This window comes from Ovis canadensis, chromosome 3, assembly GCF_042477335.2.
Source record: "Ovis canadensis isolate MfBH-ARS-UI-01 breed Bighorn chromosome 3, ARS-UI_OviCan_v2, whole genome shotgun sequence".
In the NCBI taxonomy this organism is placed as follows: Eukaryota; Metazoa; Chordata; class Mammalia; order Artiodactyla; family Bovidae; genus Ovis; species Ovis canadensis.
In genome coordinates, this window is record NC_091247.1 from 69203855 (window position 1) to 69226242 (window position 22388).

General features: G+C 45.2%; 1 protein-coding gene across 9 annotated transcripts in view; it reads right to left on the reverse strand.

Annotated features, from left to right (window-relative positions):
• Nucleotides 1–22388, reverse strand: part of EML6 (EMAP like 6) — a 290298-nt gene that overhangs the window by 20472 nt on the left and 247438 nt on the right. For all 9 annotated transcript variants that reach the window (XR_011255673.1, XR_011255672.1, XR_011255675.1 and 6 more), the window contains 3 exons: nucleotides 22070–22271; nucleotides 21849–21975; nucleotides 1367–1445 (listed from right to left, as the gene is read on the reverse strand). Coding sequence is in view for 6 of the 9 variants with exons in the window: in XM_069583321.1 (XP_069439422.1) it covers nucleotides 1367–1445; nucleotides 21849–21975; nucleotides 22070–22271 (408 nt within the window). In the remaining 3 variants the exon portion in view is untranslated. The remainder of the gene's footprint in view (nucleotides 1–1366; nucleotides 1446–21848; nucleotides 21976–22069; nucleotides 22272–22388) is intronic.

Genomic DNA, 22388 nt, shown 5'->3' on the forward strand with positions numbered 1-22388 from the left:
GCTGGGATGCTGGTAGGCTCGGCTGCCTAATTAACTGAGGAGATGTAAATGCCCGCGTCAGACAGCACCACAGTCTACTAAAGTAGCTCAGGAAGTCTGCAGGAGAAGAGGAGGATGCCTCAGGCTCACATGAGGCCCTGCTGGGCAGAAAGAGGCACTGTCTTGGTTGATGACAGCCTTTCCATTTCCGAACCCCGTCTTTCCTGAAGTTCAGCTGCATTTCCTGACCTGTGCTGTTTCCATTATAATCACCCCTCCCCCCCCAATATATTTTCCTCTTCTAATAAAAAAATTTAACTTAGATTTTTCTGGCCTCAAGGAGTTCAGAGTGTTGTAGGGGACAGATGAGCGTGAAGTAATGGCAGTAGAGTGTGGGGCAGGGCTGCGGAGGAGGGCGTGTGGGGTGGGTGGAGGGCAGGAGGGTTTAGGGTGGGGAGCACCAAAGAAGGCTGCACAGAGAAGGGCGGGGAAGGATGGGGTGTGGGGAGGGAAGAGGAGGAGGCTTCTGGGCCCAGGGGCCCGAAAGTCCCAGGCAGCTTCAGAGAACACCGATGGCTTCGGGGTTAGGGACATGAGTTGCTGCGGAGAATCTCAGGTGACGAGCTAGGACGAGGGCTCCTGGGTAAGGTTCTGAAATCATGATCATGGATCCCATCGGGAGAGTGGGGCCCTCCTGGGTCTCAAAGCCGGGGTGGAGAGAGAAGAGTTATATTGCCACGAGCTGACTCTGTGAGCAGCGGGGCATGTGTCAGAGAGGAAAGGGACGGGTCTGGAGGCAGCGAGAACAGTTAGGAGGGCCCTCTCAGAAATCAGCAGGTAGCCCGGAGCTCTCATCCCCAGGTCCTGACAGCAGAGTTCAAAGCCCTCTCCACTCACTGGCTCAGTGATCCGGGGCTGGGACCTAACCCATCACTGGACTTCTCTGAGCTACAGCACCCTCATCTGTAAGATGGAACAATAATGGGACCTACCCTGTAGACTCGAGGCATGTGTGAAATACTCGGCGGGAAGTATCAATATACAGGAAAGCACCCAGCACCCGACAAGTGACAGAGATGGTGAATAAGCCCCCCTGGGTGGCACTAGGTACAGGGGAAAGGGACCAGGTCTGAAGGACACAGGATATTTTGGGGTTAGTGACCAAAGGGCTTGGTGGTGGGGCTGAAGGAACATGACCCAGGAGATGTGACTCTGGTCGTTGCTGGGGAACACAGTGCTGTGTGGAAGGGATGGGAGACGCGAGAGCCAGCTGGTCCAGTTGGGGTAACCTGAAGGTGTCCGTGGGACTTGCAGGTGGCGATGTCCACCGGGCAGATCTTAGAACATCGACGGCAGGTGGAAGAACAAAATAGTGTGACCTCCTCACCTCAACCAGTTTCTTTTTTTTGGTGATGTTGTTCTTCTGGAGCTTCTCAGGCTGGGGAGCTGCTCTGCTAACGGGTGGTCTGGAACAGAGAGTGTCCAAGAGAAGCAAAGTGTTGAATAAAAGGCAGCAAGGTTGCCTGTCCAGTGCGGCCATCTAAGACCAATGCCAGGCTCTCTCTGTCCTCCCCTACTCGGAGGACCACACACCCCTGGGTTTGTCCTGTCCAGGCCCCTCCCTAGCCCCTCTTCCGCCTCCAGGAAAAGCAGCTTCTAATACTTTGGGCCCTGGATTCACAGGCACGGAGTTGAGCTTCCCTACACCTAAGGCATAGAAGTCAGAGTCAGGCCCTCTCTCCTGGGAGCCAGGAAGAACGCATGAGCCAGAGGGGTTGGTTTTAAAACTAAAGAGCTAACTAAGCCTGAGAAGGAAGGGGCTGCACTTCCTAAATCCACTGGGCATTTTCAGATGGGGATGCACTGTTCAGAATTAGGTGCTCAGAGATCCTGGTGTGGTGTGAAGTAGGACTTTCAAGCCAGGCTGGGGAACCGGCCCTGAAGGTCAAGTGCCCAGGTCATTCTTGCCACACAAAGGGCAGATAGGAAGCAAAGAATGAAGGCCTTGGCCCTACCCCTCAGGGCAAGCTCATGGTCTGTATTCAACTGCTACCACCACACCAAAGCTTGTTTTATCCTGCTCAGCTCTGCAGATTTGGGCCTCCAATTTTAATTAAGAAATTCCTCTAACTGGGAAGCCCTCAAGGACTCCTATAAGAAGAGGGCAATTTTTGGGTACCACAAGCTTCCCTCAAATGGGACTTCTCTGCATTTAGAGACCCTGGGAGGGGCAGGGGAAGGGCCCAGCTCCTGCCACATGTTTCAATTCATTAGCTCTGGCTTTGGGGGCTACATAAAGAGAAAGGATTACCTGGATCCCCTTGTAAGCAGCAAACAAAGCCAAGTGAGAAACTTAGTACAGTTTAGGGCTGCACTAGCAACCACCTCATTCATGCACAAGCATCGTCCAAGTGAACAGACATTCCTGTGTGGCACACACCATGCTTCCCGAACATGCCAGCAAAGAACTAAAACAGAAATGAAAGAGTGCACCGCTCTACCAAATTCAGAAAGCTCATACCCTGGCGTCTCTGGGCAAACTCTGCACTAAAGCGCCTACAGGATAGGGAGAAAAAAGGAGGCCTTGTCACTGCTTCCGCGCACTCTCTGGGCTGTGCCAATGCGCCAGGGGGCCTCTGCTTAGTTTAGAGTGCGCTGGAGAGGGACTTGTGGTCAGAAAAACAATCACATCCTCCTGGATGTCGGTGGGAGTCAGGCACAATGGCCACTTTGTTTCCGAATCAAGTTCAACTCATAATTTAGCCTAATAGTTCGCAACGTTTCTCGGGAGGGCAGCGTGCCTGCTGGAACGGCTTGCATTTTTGTGCTCAGGAGAAACAAGGTAGCTTTATTTTCTCAGAAGCTCTTCAATCAAAACATGTTATGTAATCATAAGTGATAATTGGACCAAATGGCATCACTGTCAGCACCAAAGAATAGGGAGAGAGCACATCTCTGCAAACGACACCCCCGGCTGACATCACCGCTGCCAAATTGGGCAAGAGCGGGAGGCTGGGGGCAGGCGGTTCTCACAATTAGACTGCATGCATGGTAATTATCGCTTCCCGGGACATCTGCTCTTTCTTCTGTTTTAGTGGAACTTTTAAATGACATCCGTGGGTTTCTTCTTCCACCTAAGAGTGTCTGCGTGTACGATAAAAGCAAGCCAAGGTCCGAGATGGGAGCAAGGGGCCAGGGGAACTAGAGCACGGTTCATACGGCAGAATCTGAGATTACACGCAGGGCTCGTTTTCAGGGCATACACGGGCTGTATAATATGTCGCATATTATACAGTGTATACAGAGTATGCATACAAGCACAAACACTGTGTACTTATATATACAGTGGGTTGTATATATATACACGTGGAGGCAATCTGATGCTTTTTTCACCTTGATTTTCAGTAAAAAACTGAAAAGTAAAGCAATCTCAGAATGTTTTCTTTCTTATTTCACAAGCATGTTTACAGCTGTATTGCTTCAAAACTGAAGATGAGGGGGCAAAAGGCAGAAACCTGCATTGTGGCAAATTCAGCAGAGTGTTAAGTATAGACCCTCCACGGCTGTGAATTCTGCATGAACGCTTAGTTCTAGATGCTCATCCAACACCTGGGCTTTTGCAGAGTGCTGCGCATACTTACTTGACAATTCCCTGCCTCCAAAGGAAAGCAAGTTAAAACACAATACAAGCATTAAAGGCTTCTTTCCAGGCATCTATAAACAGGGTTCGTAACATCAGACGTGAGAGGGACTGCCAACAGTTTCAACCACAGCCAAACCCTGGAGGTTTAGTATTTTTCAGTGGATCTAAATCCTTCCAGATTCAGATTCCTTTGGAAATGTGACTCTGAAAAGCTTTGCTGAGGTGGGAAAGAGCAGAGCGTGTGAGAACATTCACTCACTTTTCAGTCCAATAAACTCTTTATAGTTGGTTGTTCGCAGCTGGCACACAGGATGGAGAGCGAGGAAGGCCGTGAGCATGACTGGGAATCTGCAGGGAGGTGCAGGGCTGGGAAGGTGATGGGGTGGGGCCAAAGGCGGGAGGAGCAGAGACAAGAAGGGCTCACAGGGCAAGTGGGGCTGTGAAGAGACTCTGGGAAACAAAGCAGAAAGTTTCCACTGGGAAAAAATTTAAGGAGGGAACCTGGCCAAGAGAGCAAGCGAACTGGATAATCAGGAGAGAGGAGGAAGATCAGGCCTGCGCGTGGAGAGGGTACAAGGAAAAGAGGGTGGAGGTGGGAACCTCGGTGAGGGGCCTGCGAGCTCAAGCTTGTGACTCGGTGTTAAGTAATGAGGCAGCTCCCTTCCTGCCCAGTGCTGGGGGGAGTGGCTGCTGGAGACCCACCCCACACCGATGAGTCGCCACTCCAGGTCCTGTGTTCCCTCTAGGCACAGAAGGACTATGACAGGTCAGTGCTACCTGCAATCCCATAGCCCAGCAGCTCGGCCGTGGAAGAGAAAGCTTCGACTCACGTGAAGGTGTGTGGAGTGTTACCGTGGCACGGGCTGTCACCCCACGACAGGCCCCAGGGGTGACCTGTGCTCAGGCGTTCACCTCCCTGCCCACTGCCCCGCACTGGGGTGCTGGGCTGGCAGAGCGAGGGGTGGAACAGAGCACACGATGACCTGAGTTGTACGGGTGAGGGGTCAATGCCAAGGCTCCTGGGCAGCTTCTGAAACGACTGAGGAGGTTATGGAAGTCAGTCACCACCCGAGAGGAGTGCAATGTGAGAGCCGACTGGGGGGAAGGCTCAGAGAACTGGTGAGAAACAGTCATTCCAAGCAGCTTCTATAAAGAGAGGTGTGGGTGTGGAGAAACTCAGCTACGTTTAGCCAAGAAATGCACATTTGGAATCGTTTTTAGCGCTGTTAGTCCAATGATGTTCAAAGTGTCCTTGGAGGAAGCGTGGCTTTCTTCAGATTCCAAGATGTGTTATTAAAATGCTCTAAGAGTTTTCAAAACGTCTTGGGAAACCCAGTGACCCTGGATCCTGGTTGCAGGTGGAAACGGGATGATTTGAGCACTGGTTTAGGACTGTCCTCTAGCAAGACCTGTCTCCCCTCTGAATGGGCTTCAGGGATCCAGTGACACCCCTGGCATTCATGTCAAATTGTGTGTGCATGCATACATTTTTCTAGGGAAAAGAGGTGTGCTTTAATCATATTTTCAAAGATGTCTGTAGCATGAGAGAGACAGGTTGAGACTGAGAGAGGCATTAATTAAGAACCTCTGCTCTAGGATAAGTCCAGGTTTAGGAAAAGTCTCCAAAGCCATGAGAACTATTTTCAAAACAAAAGGAACTGGATTCTGTCAAATGTAGATCTTTCCATAAGATCACATGGAAAAAACTCAAATGACCTTTTTGGCCAATCCAATATTTATTTGGCTTCCAGAACAGTCTGTAGAGCTGCTCAGTGAAGAAGTGGAGTTGAAAGAAGGGGATCAGGCAGAACTATGGGCAATCCTGAGAGGAGCCTTCCACCTTGAAAATGCTCTTGACTGAGGCCTACGACCCAATCCCTTTTAACAAAATAGAGGTACAGTTCCAGACTCAGCTGTTTTAGGTGAGCAGTCAACTATATGGGTGAAAAGTTGAGGGCATGATGAACTGGAGCAGAGGGAAGCGCAAGTAAAGGTGACTAGACTATCACAGAGGACGTCGGCTTCAAGGACACCACATCTGATGAGCTCTAGGGGATGAGGAGGGAGAGCAGTTCAGGTGGGACAACAGTGTCCTGCTTTGGCGTCAGCACCGCCTGAGACAGGAGATTTCTGAGGGAGGATGGGGAGCTCAGTTTTGGCATGTCAAACTCTGGACGCCTGTGGGTTGGCCATTCTAGCTGGAGGTTCAACCGAGAGGTGGGACTCAGACACACAACACCAGGAATCATGGCCAATAGGTGGGACATATGAATCAGGGAGAGGGTGTAAGGTGAAAAGAGAGAATGGCCAAAGGTGAGATCCTGAGCACCAACAGCATATGAGGGGCTGGAAGAGGAAGCAGACATGGGGCCCTGAGAAGGAATGGTTGGAGTGGTAGGAGGAGGGCCAGAAGAGATTGATTCCAAAGGGTAAGCGGTAGAATATCATCTAAACCTACACTGTCCAACATGGTCACCACTGGCCGCAGCTGCTGAGCACTTGAATTGTGCCTTGTCCACGGGGCAATGTGTTCTAACTGCAAAATACAGACCTGGTTTTGAAGACCTAGTAAAAATAATAGTTAAAATACATACAAAATAATGAATTATTTATATATTGATTACATGTTAAAATGGTATATTTTTTGTATTGGGTTAAAAATACGTTATTAAAATTAAAGTTCACCATTTCTTTTACTTTTTGTAACGTGGCTGCTAGAAAAATCACCTCTGTAGCTTACACTATATTTCTATTGAACAATGCTACTACAGAAGAAATGAGTTTGTCCTTTAAACAAGACAAAGAGAGTAGATTGAAACTGGGAACTTGAGTGACCACGTCAGCAGGGACAGAAGGCAGATGGGCTGGCCAGATGAGGCACGGACGAGAAGCAGGCAGGGAGGGGAGGTGAAGGGGGGGATACATGTGTAAACTCCGTCAAAGGACTGTTTCTCTCATGAGCAGAGTTGAGTGGGATGGGAAAGACTGGAATGTGTTTCTTGACTAAGGACATGGATCCAGTTTGGGGCAGGTGGCATAGGAGACAGAGGGAAGATGAGAAATGATGAGGGAGCTTGGATAGTAGGAAGGTCAGGGCCCAAGCACCACCATGAATAGGAGGGACTCACTTCCTCTGAGAAGAAGGAAGGAGTGAATGGTTTTGTGGGGTGGAGCATGGGAAGGACTCTGGTGAGGGCAACCAGCACCAGTGTGATCTTCTAGTCAGAGGAGTAGAGGGGTAGGAGAAATACAGGGATGAAGAGCCCAGAGGACTGGAGGGGTGGCATTTAAGGAGGCAAGAAGGGAGGCTGGGAGGGAGCTGAGAGAAAAATGAAGGTGTCTAGGCGTTGGGTATCTTGGTGAGGATGAAGGTCAGGTGTTCTGGGAATGAGAAATCTAGAGGAGAGAAGGTTAAGTCAGTGAGAGGAGCAATGGTTGATGACATAAGCCGCAGTGCGGCAGGAGCTGGGGTCAGCCAGCTGACCACCAGCCAAACAGGGACAGGAAACTGATAAAAGACAGGAACTGGGAGGGGGAAAGATGGCCCGGCACGATGTGAACTTCAAAGGAGTGGATGGGGCTGTTTAGAGCACACCAGCTGTTTAGAGCACAACAGTGGCACCAATATGCCTTCCACACACCCACAAGAAGCCCAGTCCTGCATGTCATACACCCATGGACATCATGTCAAGGGGCACAGATTGTGCATCCTAACAACTGCTTCTGCAAAGACCTCAGTTATCACATCTTGACCACACAATAGTAAAAAGTGGGAGGGTAAACGACCCTAGTAGCATGCTTTCCCTCTAAATGGAGATCCAAGAGACATTTAAACACTTGACTAAAATAGTAAGACCCAACTTTGCCACTATCTTCTGAAAGAGACTCCCTCTGGGTAGAAAAGGGCTTACCCATTTGTGATGTGTTCTTTAGCTTCACGTGTGAGTGGGTTTGAGTCAACTGATCCCACTGTAGGAGTATGATTTCCTAGGTGTGTTAATCTATTTAAAAATCATTTTACAGCACTTCATAGCATTCTATAACACCTCTGCATTTTTACACCCTGGCCCATTCTTTGTGATAAAAAGTGAGCAAGCTATTTTCTAATGAATGGAAGGCTCAATTCCTAAAACTACCCATTACATAGTCATTACTTTGGTTCAAAAAACACAGAAAGCCAAGAGATCTGAAAAGGGAAAACCATTTATGAAGGTAGCATTAAATTCCCTTAAGAATCACTAACAAACTTTCAGAAGAGTTACATGACTAAGAAACCGGCCTTTGAAGTGATTAATAGATTCTGCACCTTCAGTTCCCTCCACCGTGTTAGAGAATAGGAAACTCGCCACCTTCCACCTGCTCAGGGCAGCTCTGCGTGTAGAAATCTCACAGGATTAAGGGGTGCAGGGAGGAAGAAGACTTCAGCTTGGAGAGAAATGCTCTGGAGTAGCAGGGACTCTCCACCCGACACAGATGCAAACACCCTCCCAGCATGAGGTCTGAGCTTAGCTCACAGGCAACCTGTTTGCAACTGCAGGGCTGTGTACCAAAGTTTATGCCGTTCATGGTCCCTCCACCATGGGATCAGATGCTTTTGACAGATCTCAGTTATGTTAAGTTCAGCAGCACCTGCCAGCACGATTGTCAGTTCTTAGCAGCTCTTCGATACAAGCTCACAAAGCAGCTATTGATCAGTGATGACAAAGGGCTTCTGTCAGGCCAGTGGAACTGAGGAAAGCGCCAGGAGAGCTGGGCTGTTTATTTGTTGATATCACTATGGATGGGAGCATTGTCGTGCTTCTTCATGTTCATCAAGCCTCAAGCAAACTTGAAATGTGGATTAACTGATTCAATAAAGCATTAAAAAAAAAATTGGGGCAGTTTCTCCCAGTGGACTTCTGTCCCCAAACATAGCACAAAAGGTACGAAGGAAAACTGGGATTACCTATAGATGGGGATTTGCTTCAACTCAGGGAAATCTAAACCTTTCCATATTTTTAGACTTTGCTACTTGTGAGCATATTCTTTATTTCACTATAAATCTGCTAAGAAGCTTTGTCTGTAAGATGGGTGTGGTGGCTATAATAATATAGACTTTTCTTTCAGTCCTTTTTGCCTTGGGTTATTTAAATAGATTTAAACCAAATAAAATTTAATCCCTAATGAACAAGGGATATGGAGATAGGAAATCATTTAACCAAGAGCAGTTCCATGGCCAGATGGGGCATCATTCAGTTCTACATGGGTCACACCTTCCCCACAATAGGAAGACCACCCATCAGTGCTAGCAAAATGAAGGTAAAAGTGGTTTGCTGACAAAGGACAGATTTGTAGGCCATTTTGAGAACAGATTAATTTACTTAAATAAGCAGAGGAGCAGGTTAAATAAATGTGCCTATTTGTCTACTCACTGAGGAAATATTTGCTCACTATATACCATGTGCAAGGCACGGTGTGAGGCACACAGAGGCCACCGCGACAGACACAGGGCTGGCCCTTGAGAAACGGAGAGTCAGATAGACGACATTTACAAGTTAGTGGAACTTTTAACAATCTTACACCATGGACTCATATATTAAGGAATTATGCATCAAAGGCAGCTATTAATTTGGGAAACAAAAAAAAACCACAAAAACAAAACAAAACAACCCCCCCCCTTAACATTTCTTTATATAGCCATGATGTACAGTTCTCGTCATAGGATTTTCTTCTTCAGTTCATAAATCTGTTCAAATTGATTCACAAATGATGTGAGACAGTAGAAGCAGATAAGCTTTAGGGCCTTTCTCATTCAGCCGTAAGCACAGTTTAAGAAAAAGTCTGGAAAACGCTAGTGCCAGAGTGGAATTTTGAGGTTATTTGGTGCTGCTGCTGCTGCTAAGTCACTTCAGTCGTGTCTGACTCTGTGAGACCCCACAGACGGCAGCCCACCAGGCTCCCCCGTCCCTGGGATTCTCCAGGCCAGAACACTGGAGTGGGTTACCATTTCCTTCTCCAATGCATGAAAGTGAAAAGTGAAAGTGAAGTCTAGGACTTGTCAGTTCCGAGAGGAGGGGACCACCATTCAGAGAAGGCTCAGAATCTGCTTCTAATTTTGGTTTATAAAAGCTTCCTGGTTTCCTCAGGAACATATGGCCTAGATTGAGAGTGAATATGCACCAGAGGGACTAAAAGATTAATGTAAGAGTATTCGCAGACTCCTCCTTTATAATCCCCTGCTAAGAATAGCTCTGGCGCTGCCACCTCAGAGTTTCCTTGTGCTGAGCAGCTGAGATGGATGGGCGGCGAGGTTGCCTGCTGGGGGAAGGCAGTCTGTGGAGTGGAAAATCCTCTTTTCCCTGCCCTTCACTCTGGGTGATTGGGAGAAGGATTCCACCCAGCATACAATGCCCTCCCCCCTACCCAGTACTGTCTAGGGGGTGCTCACACCATCCTCTCCAGAGTGAGGTTCTAGAGGGCGGGGGAGGACAAAGACCACCCTTCAGGATCCTGATCTGTCTGTAGATCCACAAGTCGGGGTTACTAAAAGCTAATGAGATGCTGGCAGCCAAATGTGGGTGAATATTGCAACGGGCCAGTGGTGCCCAGGGATGAGTCCCTCCCTGTCCATGGGAACTGTTGGAGGCACTACTCATTCAGCCACATGAAGGGAAGCTTGTAGCATATGTGCCTGAGCACGGAAATTGCCTGACCCTCTAGATCCCTCCTAAACACTCACTGTCACACTCCCTGCCAAAGGGGACAAAGACCCTCAGTGCCACAGAGATGGAGCTTAGGAGTAAGGGTCTCTCCACTTAGCGCTGGTGTTCGCAATTGCCTAAAGGCAGAATCCTTTAACCTGAGGGCTGGAAGGGACCAGGGGTACCAACTGCTTAGAGACAGATTATGGATATACAGACAAGATGCTGACAAAATCATAGGCTGATATTTAATCCATGGGTGTCAGTGACTGGAAATAAACCTAAATCTTGTTAGAAGTTTATCCATTCATTCAACAAATATTCATGGAGTGCTGGTACTGTTATCAATTTGGAGATCAAGCAGTGTATCAGAAATTTGGCTTTCACAGAGTTGACATCCTAGCTGGATGAGCGGATTTAGGAGAATCGAATTTGGCAAACAACAAAGGCCTGTGATTGTTCAACTCTTAGGGCAATCCTCAGACCTCCAACAAACATGAGTAGGATGAAAGAGCAGTGGCATTAATCCCACTTCTGACACCAATCCCAGTTCTGATCGTCTGAAGCCCTTGCCAGAATACAGTGAGCTGCTTTCCTGGATTATTTACTGGGGTTTTAGATGTAAGAGAATAATCCAAGGGCAGCTAAATTTTGTACTGACTCTCACCAAGCCAATTCTTTTTGTAAAAGTTAGAGAGATTCCAGAACCAAAAAACTAGGAAAATGGAAACATGTGGAAGGTTTCAAATGTTGGAGAGGTAGTGGTAGTGATAATAAAGTTGATATAAAACTCTGCCATCAACTAACTTTTGCTTTAAAAAATAGCCAAGATGGAGACTGATTTCAAAGTAAAAAATTTTAACTGTGAGGATTTCTACTTTAAAATATGGTTACCATCCCACTGAAGAAAAAGTCCAGAATTAGATGCCTTTACTGGGTGAATTCTACCAAACACTTGAAGAAGAATTAACACCAATCCTTCTCAGACTCCTCCAAAAAACCAAAGAGGAGAGAACACTCCCAAACTCATTTTATGAGACCAGCATTAACCTGATACCAAAAACAGAAAAGGACATTACCAGAAAAGTAGAGGCCAAAATCTCTGATGAATACAGGTGTAAACATTCTCAATAAAATACTAGCAAACTGAATTCAGCAGCACATTACTAGAATCATTCACCATGAATAATGGGATTTATCTTGGGGATGCAAGGATGGTTCAACCTATGCAAGTCAAGCAATGTGATACATCATGTTAATAGAATGAAAGGAAAGAAATAAATGATCATCTCAATAAACATGGAAAAAGCATTTTACAAAATTCAACATCCACGCATAATAAAAACTTTTAACAAATTAGAAATAGAAGGAACATATCTCAACAAAATGAAGGCCACATAAGACAGGCCCATAGCGAATATCATACTTAGTGGTGGAAGGTTAAAAGCTTTTCCTCTAAGATCAGGAATAAGACATGGGTGCCTCTTGCACCATTCCTATTCAACATAGTTGGAAGTCTTAGCTAGAGTAATCAGGTAAGAAAAAGAAATACAAGTATCAGAACTGGATAAATTATCTCTATTTTTAGATAACATGTTTTTATATATAGAAAATCCTAAAGATAATCATAAACCTGTTAAATCTAATCAATGATTTCAGTAAAGTTACATGATACAAATTAACAGAGAAAAATCAGTAGTGTTTCTATACACTAACAACAAATTTTCAGAGAAAGAAAGAAATCAATCACATTGACAAGAGCATCAAAAACAAAATACTTAGGAATAAATTTAACTATGCAGATGAAAATCTCTACTCTGAAAACTATGAGAGACTGATAAAAGAAATTAAAGAAGAAGCAAATCAATGTGAAGGTACATCACGTTCATGCATTAGAAGAATGTTGTTAAATTGTCACTACTACAAAAGTCATCTATAGATTTAATGCACAAGCACAAAAGGACAAGCAATAAAATAAAAAATAAACAAGCGGAACTACAGTAAACTAAAAAGCTTCTGCACAACAGAAGAAATCATTAACAAAGTGAAGAGACAATCTATGGATTGGGGAAAATATTTGCAAACCATATATTGATAAGGAGTTAATATCCAAAGTGTATTATAAAACTCATACAACTCAAAAGCAAAAAATATCCAAATAATCTTATTTAAAAATGGGCACAGGACCTGAATAGACATTTCTCCAAAGAAGATCCATGGAAGGACAATAAGTACATGAGAGGATGCTCGACACCACTAGTTGTTAGAGAAATACAAACTGAAACCACAGTGAGAGATCACCTCATGACCATTAGAATGGCCATCATCAAAAAGAGATAAATGCCGGCATGGGTGTGAAGGAAACGGAGTCCCTGTGCACTGGGAATGTAAACTGACAGCCACTACGGAAAAAAGTGTGGAGGAGACTCAGAATTACCCAATGATCTGGCAATCATGCTTCTGGAATATTTAAAGGAAATGAAAAATACTAAATTGAAAATATAACTGTACCCCTAAATTCACAGCGGCATTATTTACAGTAGCCAAGACATGGAAACAACCTAAGTGCCCATCAATGAAGGAAATGGAAAAAGAAATTATGGTACACACACACACACTTTCCAGTTATCCATAATTTATAAGTAAACTACATCAAACTGGTGCTAAGACAATTTAAGCATTAAAAACTAACTTTTCTAATTCAGATTTTTTTTTTTTTAAGAAAAATGACCTTGCCAGTCTGCGATAAACAGGACATGCTAGCAGGAAGCCCAAGGCCTTTCTGAGAGAAGAAAAAATATGCTTTAGTATGGTATTTTGATTTGCAATTTGTGACTATAAGTTATACAGCTTCTGAGGTGAGAAAACAAGACTGGAGGGTTGAGTCTCTCCTTCTTTTAGTAAAAGGTGGAAAATGCTATAATAGGCAAGATGATGCTATAAAGATGGTGCGGAAACAGAAAGGGTTAAGTCCCACATTCTTTCATTCATCCCTGGACAGAGCCCCAGAAGCTGCAAGCCTCAGCACTCGTTAATAAAGGACCCTGAAAAAATACAGACTGCTGACTCAGGTGCATTGAGAAAACAATCCCTAAGCTAACAATTACATCCACTTAGAAAAATAAAAGTTAGTAAATACTTTAATGCCAAGTTCCATAAAAATAATTCAATTTGTATTTAGTTTTTCTTTCATCATAAATTTGGGGTTTTGTCTGAATGCGGGTTACAACTGAATATATTAAGTAAGAACCTCCATTATTACTATTCCCCATGCAGATGGTTAATCTAAGCAGTGAAGTGAGGAAAAGGTGGGGACATGGCCCCACTGGGTACCACTGGAAAGACTACTGTGTGGCCAGCAGATTTGGATTTTAATAAAAGACGGTATTCCACACATCTGGAGATACCGTTAGATCCTATCTAGAAAGTAAGAAAATCCCTTTTGTGATTCACCTCTGTGGTGATCACCCAGTTACCATGGGATGCAAAAACAGGTTGCATGATAATTCTGATCCATACTGAAGACTGGATATTGATACCAAACAATTCTATAGTTTTAAGTTTCTAATTTCTTGATTTTGTCTTAATGTGAAAATAAAAATCTCTGGAGATGGGCCAAAGATGTTGAAATGTTATTGATTTTAAAAAGCTGTAATTCTCATCTCTAATGAGCTGATTCTTATGGTACCCCTAGACAGTGATGTAAAAACTATGGCTCATCAAAACTGTTCCACTTAAACTAGGTAAGGTTTTAAGTGTCTCTAATAACTGTTGATATTGATTTGAATGTATTTACTGACGTCTTTGATTATATATATACACAGTTACAATATTAGGTAATAAATACCTGTACATATCCAGAAGCATTTATAAAGGGCGATAATTGCTGTTCAACATTAAAGTGGCCTGAATTTCTCTTCGGTGATAATGACATTAGTTTCCATAAGAAAAATATTCGAGGAGAATGGGCCGGTATTTTCTGTGTGTCCTTCCATATCTCCCGTCTACCCTTCTGCTCTGCTCTCTGCCCTCCATGGCTGCCTGCCACAGACTGCATCAAGGCACGGCCTTGCCCTTCAGGCACAGACTGCATTCAGCTAGAGAGAGGCAGCAGGAGGCCAGCAGGCAAGGAGCGAACGCAGCTGATGCATCCATTCCCTCAACACCTCCTTTCTGCGACTCAGATTAATTACCTGCAACCCTCCCCTCAGGTCTCAGCTCCTGGAAGGTGGCCTGCGCCTATAGCCACCTTCTCCATACCTGGGCAACAGCTTCCTGCCCTTGCCCTTCTAGTTGTCATTACCGCTGAGGTGCCACACCACCTTCTCAATCCTGCCCACATCGCTGTCTTTTCATTAAGCTCTCCCCGAATGACTTCCTTTGCAGAGTATCTCTCTCTCTTGCTGAGGCCACAGCTGACACAGGGAGTTCAGACCAAGTGTGAAAGATTTAGGCTATTTTTGTCACTGCCTACCAATCTTATGAAATTCTATCTAAGATACCAGAAGTCCTATATTCTTATGGTCTTTGAAGCCAACTTCAGGGAGCTTGAGCCAAGAATCAAAACCAGAAAAGAAAGATTTCTGATGTTTTAGACAAGACTATCCAACATATAACACGGTGCATCAAAGACAGGGGGAAAAAAGCTCCTATTAAAAGAAAGCAGAAAAAGACTCACATTTAAAATATCAATAGAAAGCCCAGAGATAAATCCACACACATATGGACACCTTATCTTTGACAAAGGAGGCAAGAATATACAATGGATTAAAGACAATCTCTTTAACAAGTGGTGCTGGGAAAACTGGTCAACCACTTGTAAAAGAATGAAACTAGATCACTTTCTAACACCACACACAAAAATAAACTCAAAATGGATTAAAGATCTAAATGTAAGACCAGAAACTATAAAACTCCTAGAGGAGAACATAGGAAAAACACTCTCTAACATACATCACAGCAGGATCCTCTATGATCCACCTCCCAGAATTCTGGAAATAAAAGCAAAAATAAACAAATGGGATCTAATTAAAATTAAAAGCTTCTGCACAACAAAGGCAAATATAAGCAAGGTGAAAAGACAGCCTTCTGAATGGGAGAAAATAATAGCAAATGAAGCAACTGACAAACAACTAACCTCAAAAATATACAAGCAACTTATGCAGCTCAATTCCAGAAAAATAAACGACCCAATCAAAAAATGGGCCAAAGAACTAAATAGACATTTCTCCAAAGAAGACATACGGATGGCTAACAAATACATGAAAAGATGCTCAGCATCACTCATTATTAGAGAAATGCAAATTAAAACCACAATGAGGTACCACTTCACACCAGTCAGAATGGCTGCGATCCAAAAATCTGCAAGCAATAAATGCTGGAGAGGGTGTGGAGAAAAGGGAACCCTCCTACACTGTTGGTGGGAATGCAAATTAGTACAGCCACTATGGAGAACAGTGTGGAGATTCCTTAAAAAATTGCAAATAGAACTACCTTATGACCCAGCAATCCCACTGCTGGGCATACACACCAAGGAAACCAGAATGGAAAGAGACACATGTACCCCAATGTTCATCGCAGCACTGTTTATAATAGCCAGGACATGGAAACAACCTAGATGTCCATCAGCAGATGAATGGATAAGAAAGCTGTGGTACATATACACAATGGAGTATTACTCAGCCATTAAAAATAATTCATTTGAATCAGTTCTGATGAGATGGATGAAACTGGAGCCGATTATACAGAGGGAAGTAAGCCAGAAAGAAAAACACCAATACAGTATACTAACACATATATATGGAATTTAGAAAGATGGCAATGACGACCCTGTATGCAAGACAGGAAAAAAGACACAGATGTGTATAACGGACTTTTGGACTCAGAGGGAGAGGGAGAGGGATGATTTGGAAGAATGGCATTCTAACATGTATACTATCATGTAAGAATCGAATCGCCAGTCTATGTCTGACGCAGGATACAGCATGCTTGGGGCTGGTGCAGGGGGATGACCCAGAGAGATGTTATGGGGAGGGAGGTGGGAGGGGGGTTCATGTTTGGGAACACATGTAAGAATTAAAGATTTTAAAATTAAAAATTAAAATTAAAAAAATATATCAATACAACTTCATGACTTTAAAGAGAGTCAGTTTTTTTCATTTTAGGTCTACAATAATTTAAGCAATATCCAGTCATTTGGGGGAACAAATTAATGTGCCCTCAATAGAGACCAGATTCCCTGCTTGGGACAGGAAAACCAGAGATCTGAGTGCTAGATGAGACTTCTGGACTTCCCTCAGCCATGTGCCACATGTGACTGCTGAGTGGAAGGCTGACCCAACAGCTTACCAAGACTGGGGCCTGGCTAGACAGGTGTGGCGGCGCCAAGGAGGCCAGGCATCCAGTGCACCAGAGCAAAGCTGAAGTGAGGGGCCAGGATGCTTGGGGATCACCTGGAAGGGACTACGTATCAATAGGGGTAGCCTAGTATTCTTTTGAAAGCATTTACCATTTCTCTCAGCTTTCCCACCTCTCAAAAGACTGAAACTGAAGATCATATGGCTTTTGAAAAACAGGAACTCATAAGGTTATAGAATTATACCGAAACACATAACCCAAAGCCTCCCAGCTACTTAATCTATGACTATCATAAATTGTAGGAATTAGGAATTCAGTTGCTTAAAAACTGATGGATGCATAATGTACAGCTGCCTTCAAGGCATTGTTCTCAACATAACAGATGCTGCACTCCTCTCACAGGTTTTAAGGTGGAAAGGGATGTAAACGGAATGTAGAACTGCCTGAAACACTGACGGGAGGCAAGATAAGTCCCCTGCCCTGAGTGGGTGTTCTGAGCCTAGGTCTCTTGTGATCCTTGAGTATTTATCTCCCACTAGTCTTACTGGTGCACGTTTTGGCACAGGTGTTAGAACAGGCACAGGAGGGTATTTGCAGGTACATACAGGAGGGAATGGTGAAGGGAAGGTCAAGCCAGTCCTGCAGGGCTTGAAGTAGTCAAAGGGAGTGGTGTCAGGGCTGACAGTCCTGAATATCCCCAGGGAGAACCTGGGTGCCGCCTGGTCCCCTGGGCCCGACATCCGAGGCCCAGAGCATTTGCCTCTCTCTCGAGCCAGGTGCTGGACTCCATGGAGCCCATTTTGTACCCCAGGTGAGCTGTCTGCCTGATACTGGGAGGAGCTCCCCCCACCCCAAGGGCCCAGTGCTACCCCCCTTCCCTGTCTCATCCTGCTTTCTCACAAATTCTCTGAATGCCTGTCTTGCCTGGCGCCTCTTTCTTCTGCAGTTCAGAAGCTGTCTACAGTCCTGTCTCTGTGATTCAAGCTCCCCTAAATTACTGACCAGGACTGGGGAGGACTGCTGTTCTCAGTTCTGATTAGGAACAGACTTGTCCCCATGAAGGCTGCTAACTCAGACAGTACTTACTGCTCCTTCTCCCTTGGCCCCTTCCTGGTGTGGGCCTGCTTAGCTCCCAGCATGCTGTGCAGCTGGAACCCTAGAGTGGTTACAGCCCCCTCCGGGAACTGATGCTGTCAAGGCTTTTTTAAGTTATCAAAGATGCTGCTATCTATAGAAAAGGCTTGACTACTCCTCTGCTGCTAAGTCACTTCAGTCGTGTCCGACTCTGTGCGACCCCATAGACGGCAGCCCACCAGGCTCCCCCATCCCTGGGATTCTCCAGGCAAGAACACTGGAGTGGGTTGCCATTTCCTTCTCCAATGCATGAAAGTGAAAAGTGAAAGTGAAGTTGCTCAGTCGTGTCTGACTTCTTAACGACCCCATGGGCTGCAGCCCACCAGGCTCCTCCGTCCATGGGATTTTCCAGGCAAGAGGACTGGAGTGGAGTGCCATTGCCTTCTCCAGCTGAGCTACTAGGGAAGTAGTCTGTTTTTATATGCCAGTAAAGTACTAAAATGGGCTTCCCTGGTGGTTTGGATGGTAAAGAATCTGTCTGCAATGCAGGAGACCTGGGTTCAACCCCTGGGTTTGGAAGATCCCCCAGAGTAGGTCATGGCAACCCCCTCCAGTATTCTTGCCTGGAGAATCCCACGGATAGAGGAGCCTGGCGGGCTGCAGTCCAGGGGGTCGCAAAGAGCTGGATACGGCTGAGCGACTAAGCACAGCACAGCACTAAGTACTAAGCTGCCTACCCCTGGTAGGCACAACACCATGAAGCATTTTTTATCATTGGTATTTAAAAAAAAGTTAATTCTACATATGCTAATCTATGACAATCTTGTGTGATGAAGAAAATAAGGCAGCTTCAAAATTCTGAATTTTAAGACTCAAAATTTTTAGGGTCCTCTCTACCTTTACCCAGAGAAGGCAATGGCACCCCACTCCAGTACTCTTGCCTGGAAAATCCCATGGGTGGAGGAGCCTGGTAGGCTGCAGTCCATGGGGTCGCTAAGAGTCAGACATGACTGAGCAACTTCACTTTCACTTTTCACTTTCATGCATTGGAGAAGGAAACGGCAACCCACTCCAGTGTTCTTGCCTGGAGAATCCCATGGACGGAGGAGCCTGGTGGGCTGCCGTCTATGGGGTCGCACAGAGTTGGACACGACTAATGTGACTTAGCAGCAGCAGCAGCTATCTTTACCTTTCTTGCCGTGCTTAGTCACTCAGTTGTGTCCAACTCTTTGCCACCCTTTGGACTGTAGACTGCCAGACTCCTCTTTCCATGGGATTTTTCAGGCAAGAATATTGGAGTGGGCTGCTGTTTCCTTCTCCGGGGGATTGTCCTGACCCAGGGATCAAACTTACATCTCCTGTGTCTCCTGCACTGCAGGTGGATTCTTTACCACCGAGCCAGCTTTCTTACCTCTTCCTAAACTGGGCAGGTATGAGATTTTTATAGACCTGCCCAAAGAGACAGCAAGACCAAAAGAGGTTCAAGTGAACCTCACTATAGGTTAGAAACTAGCCATAGTGTTTGGATTTAGGAATGTGATTAGATTTCTATGTCTTACTGGCCAGTCCAAATCTCAACATGATGAATCACTAAGTTGTAGCAATTAGCCAGAAGCAAGCTTGAAATAATAGCCAAGTCAACTCATTTCATAATGTTATGTGAAATTGGAGAAGTTGGGTAATACTTTTTATTTTTTTTAAGCATGTATAATTTAGGCCAAGTGTTTTTTAGAGTGGATTATTTAGGGGTGGGGGGAAGAGCTTCCCTGGTCACTCAGATGGTAAAGAATCTGCCTGTAATGCGGGATCTTCCCTGTGTTGGGAAGATCCCCTGGAGGAGAGTGCGGCAACACATTCCAGTATTCTTGCCTGGAGAATCCTGATGCCAAGGAGCCTGGTGGGCTATAGTCCATGGGGTTGCAAAGAACTGGACATGACTGAGGGGCTAAGCACAGCACATGTAGGTGGGAGGCTTATTCATGTACTATGTGCTTATGAACTTTTAAAATTTTTCTTTATTCTTAGAATTAGGTCCTTTAAAAACATCTCCTCTTTGTGGCCACTAAAAAACCATGTTGCAAGCAAAATAAATTATAATTTACAGATTATTGCAGAAAAATCTCTAAAATGTTTAATCAAAAGAGAACTCTGAACCCCCCTAGCAACATTTAACAAAGATGCCAGGGAAGAATTAGGAATTTTTCGCATCAGTTCAATCTTCTTGTCTGTAGCACACCCACCATTTATCAGGCTTATTTTAACATCTGGCACTGGATTGATGCAGGAGGGGAAATGCTATTTTATTTCTTTGTATTTAAATTTCCACCTAATAGTAAAAGGTAATAGAGAAGATTTATTAAATATCTACTATCACTTCATGGGAAATAGATGGGGAAACAGTAGAAACAATGTCAGACTTTATTTTGGGGGGCTCCAAAATCACTGCAGATGGTGATCGCAGCCATGAAATTAAAAGACACTTACTCCTTGGAAGAAAAGTTATGAGCAACCTAGATAGTATATTCAAAAGCAGAGATATTACTTTGCCAACAAAGGTCCGTCTAGTCAAGGCTATGGTTTTTCCAGTAGTCATGTATGGGTGTGAGAGTTGGACTGTGAAGAAGGCTGAGTGCCGAAGAATTGATGCTTTTGAACTGTGGTGTTGGAGAAGACTCTTGCGAGTCCCTTGGACTGCAAGGAGATCCAACCAGTCCATTCTGAAGGAGATCAACCCTGGGATTTCTTTGGAAGGAATGATGCTAAAGCTGAAGCTCCAGTACTTTGGCCCCCTCATGTGAAGAGTTGACTCATTGGAAAAGACTCTGATGCTAGGAGGGATTGGGGGCAGGAGGAGAAGGGGACGACAGAGGATGAGATGGCTGGATGGCATCACCGACTCGATGGACATGAGTTTGGGTGAACTCCGGGAGTTGGTGATGGACAGGGAGGCCTGGCGTGCTGCGATTCACGGGGTCGCAAAGAGTCGGACACGACTGAGCGACTGAACTGAGCTGAACTGTTCAGAAAGCCATGAAAGTGAAAGTGTTAGTTGCTCAGTCGTGCCCAACTTTTTGTGATCCCATGGACTGTGGCCCACCAGGCTCCTCTGTCCGTGGGATTTTCCAGGCAAGGATACTGGAGTGATTTGCCATTTCCTTCTCCAGGGGATCTTCCCTACTCAGGAATCAAGCCCGGGTCTCCTGCACTACAGGCAGATTCTTTACCGACTGAGCTACCAGGAAACCCGTGCTAAATGCAAAACAACTTGAATCCGCTAATAATACATCATGGGACCAGGGTACTTGTGAACGCTGAACCTATGTCAACAGAAAGAGCCCACACAGAAGTCTTAAACATTTTTGAGATCCATGAAATTCTGTTTACATGCTAGAGTTTTTATTCACTCTTTATCCTCCTTAGTATGAATATGGTAGATTAAGTAATCGTAGTAATTACAAACTTTTTTAAAAAAAGAAATGCTAACGTATTTTACCAAGACTTACAATAGCACATCAGAAAGGCCCAAAATAAAAACAGAAACTCTCATTCTACACAGAGGATCCATAGCAACGAAATCACTTTGGTTAGGCCTGGAATGATCAAACAAGCCTGAACAAATCTGGGCGGGTGAAGACACAGTAAGAGAAGGCACACCAAGTAGTATGGTGTAGTGCAGAGACTGGCAGAATGGAAGATTATTTTTCACAGCCCACAAGTATTCCTCCAGGACTTTAGAAGCCTGCTTTCCCTTCTACCTCCCAAGTCAGCATGCTCCCTGCCATCAGCCATCACATTCACATTCAAGATAGGTTTGGGCTGTCCTGACAACCTCTCTAGGCAAAGGGAAGCTTGGTAGTCTCATCAAATCTCACGTCTCATCAAGTCATTTTCCATAAACAACTTCTGCAAACTGTAACCCACCCTTCCCTCATATTGAAGGCTGTGGGAAACTTCCCTCAGCTCAAGCCTGTGTACAGGTGAAGACTTTGTGCATACACATAAATAAAGACAGGCCTAAGTAGCAACTCTGGGGGCAAAGAAAAAACACACTCTGGTTTCAATGAGTTTCTTGCCGTCAGGCGTCATAAATGCCAGCAAACCTGGAGACAGCATACCTTTCTTCCACCGAAACTTCTTTCATTTGCTGGTGTGGTTTGGTGCCTTCCATTTCCCTGATGCTCACAGCATAGATCTTGGTGGTGTAATCAATAGCCTTTTCTCTAGCGACGTCACTGTCATAGCCTCAAACGACAGAAAGACATGGGAGGAGAGTTGGTTTGCGATGGTGCAGGAGGGGGTGGAGGAAGGCAGGGTAGGCACATGGCACTGAGCTCACCTCCATCCTCCTCTGCATCGGTGTCCGACTCCTCACTGTCCACCAACTTGCTCTCCTGGGTCCCCACAAACTCCCGCGTCCAGATCATCAGGGCCGTGTCAGCGCCGCCCACGGTGAGCAGCACAGAGTCATTGTGCAGCCATCTCACGTTGGTGACATGGGCGCTGTGCCCCACATACTTCTTAAATCTCGCATGCTGGCCCTGCAATGTCAGAGAACAGCGATGAGCCCACTCGGACTCGGAGTCTCATTATTCTAGTTTCTGGACTATTTCATCCATGTTATTGTCTTGAGAGGCTTCTACAGGATACAAACGAAA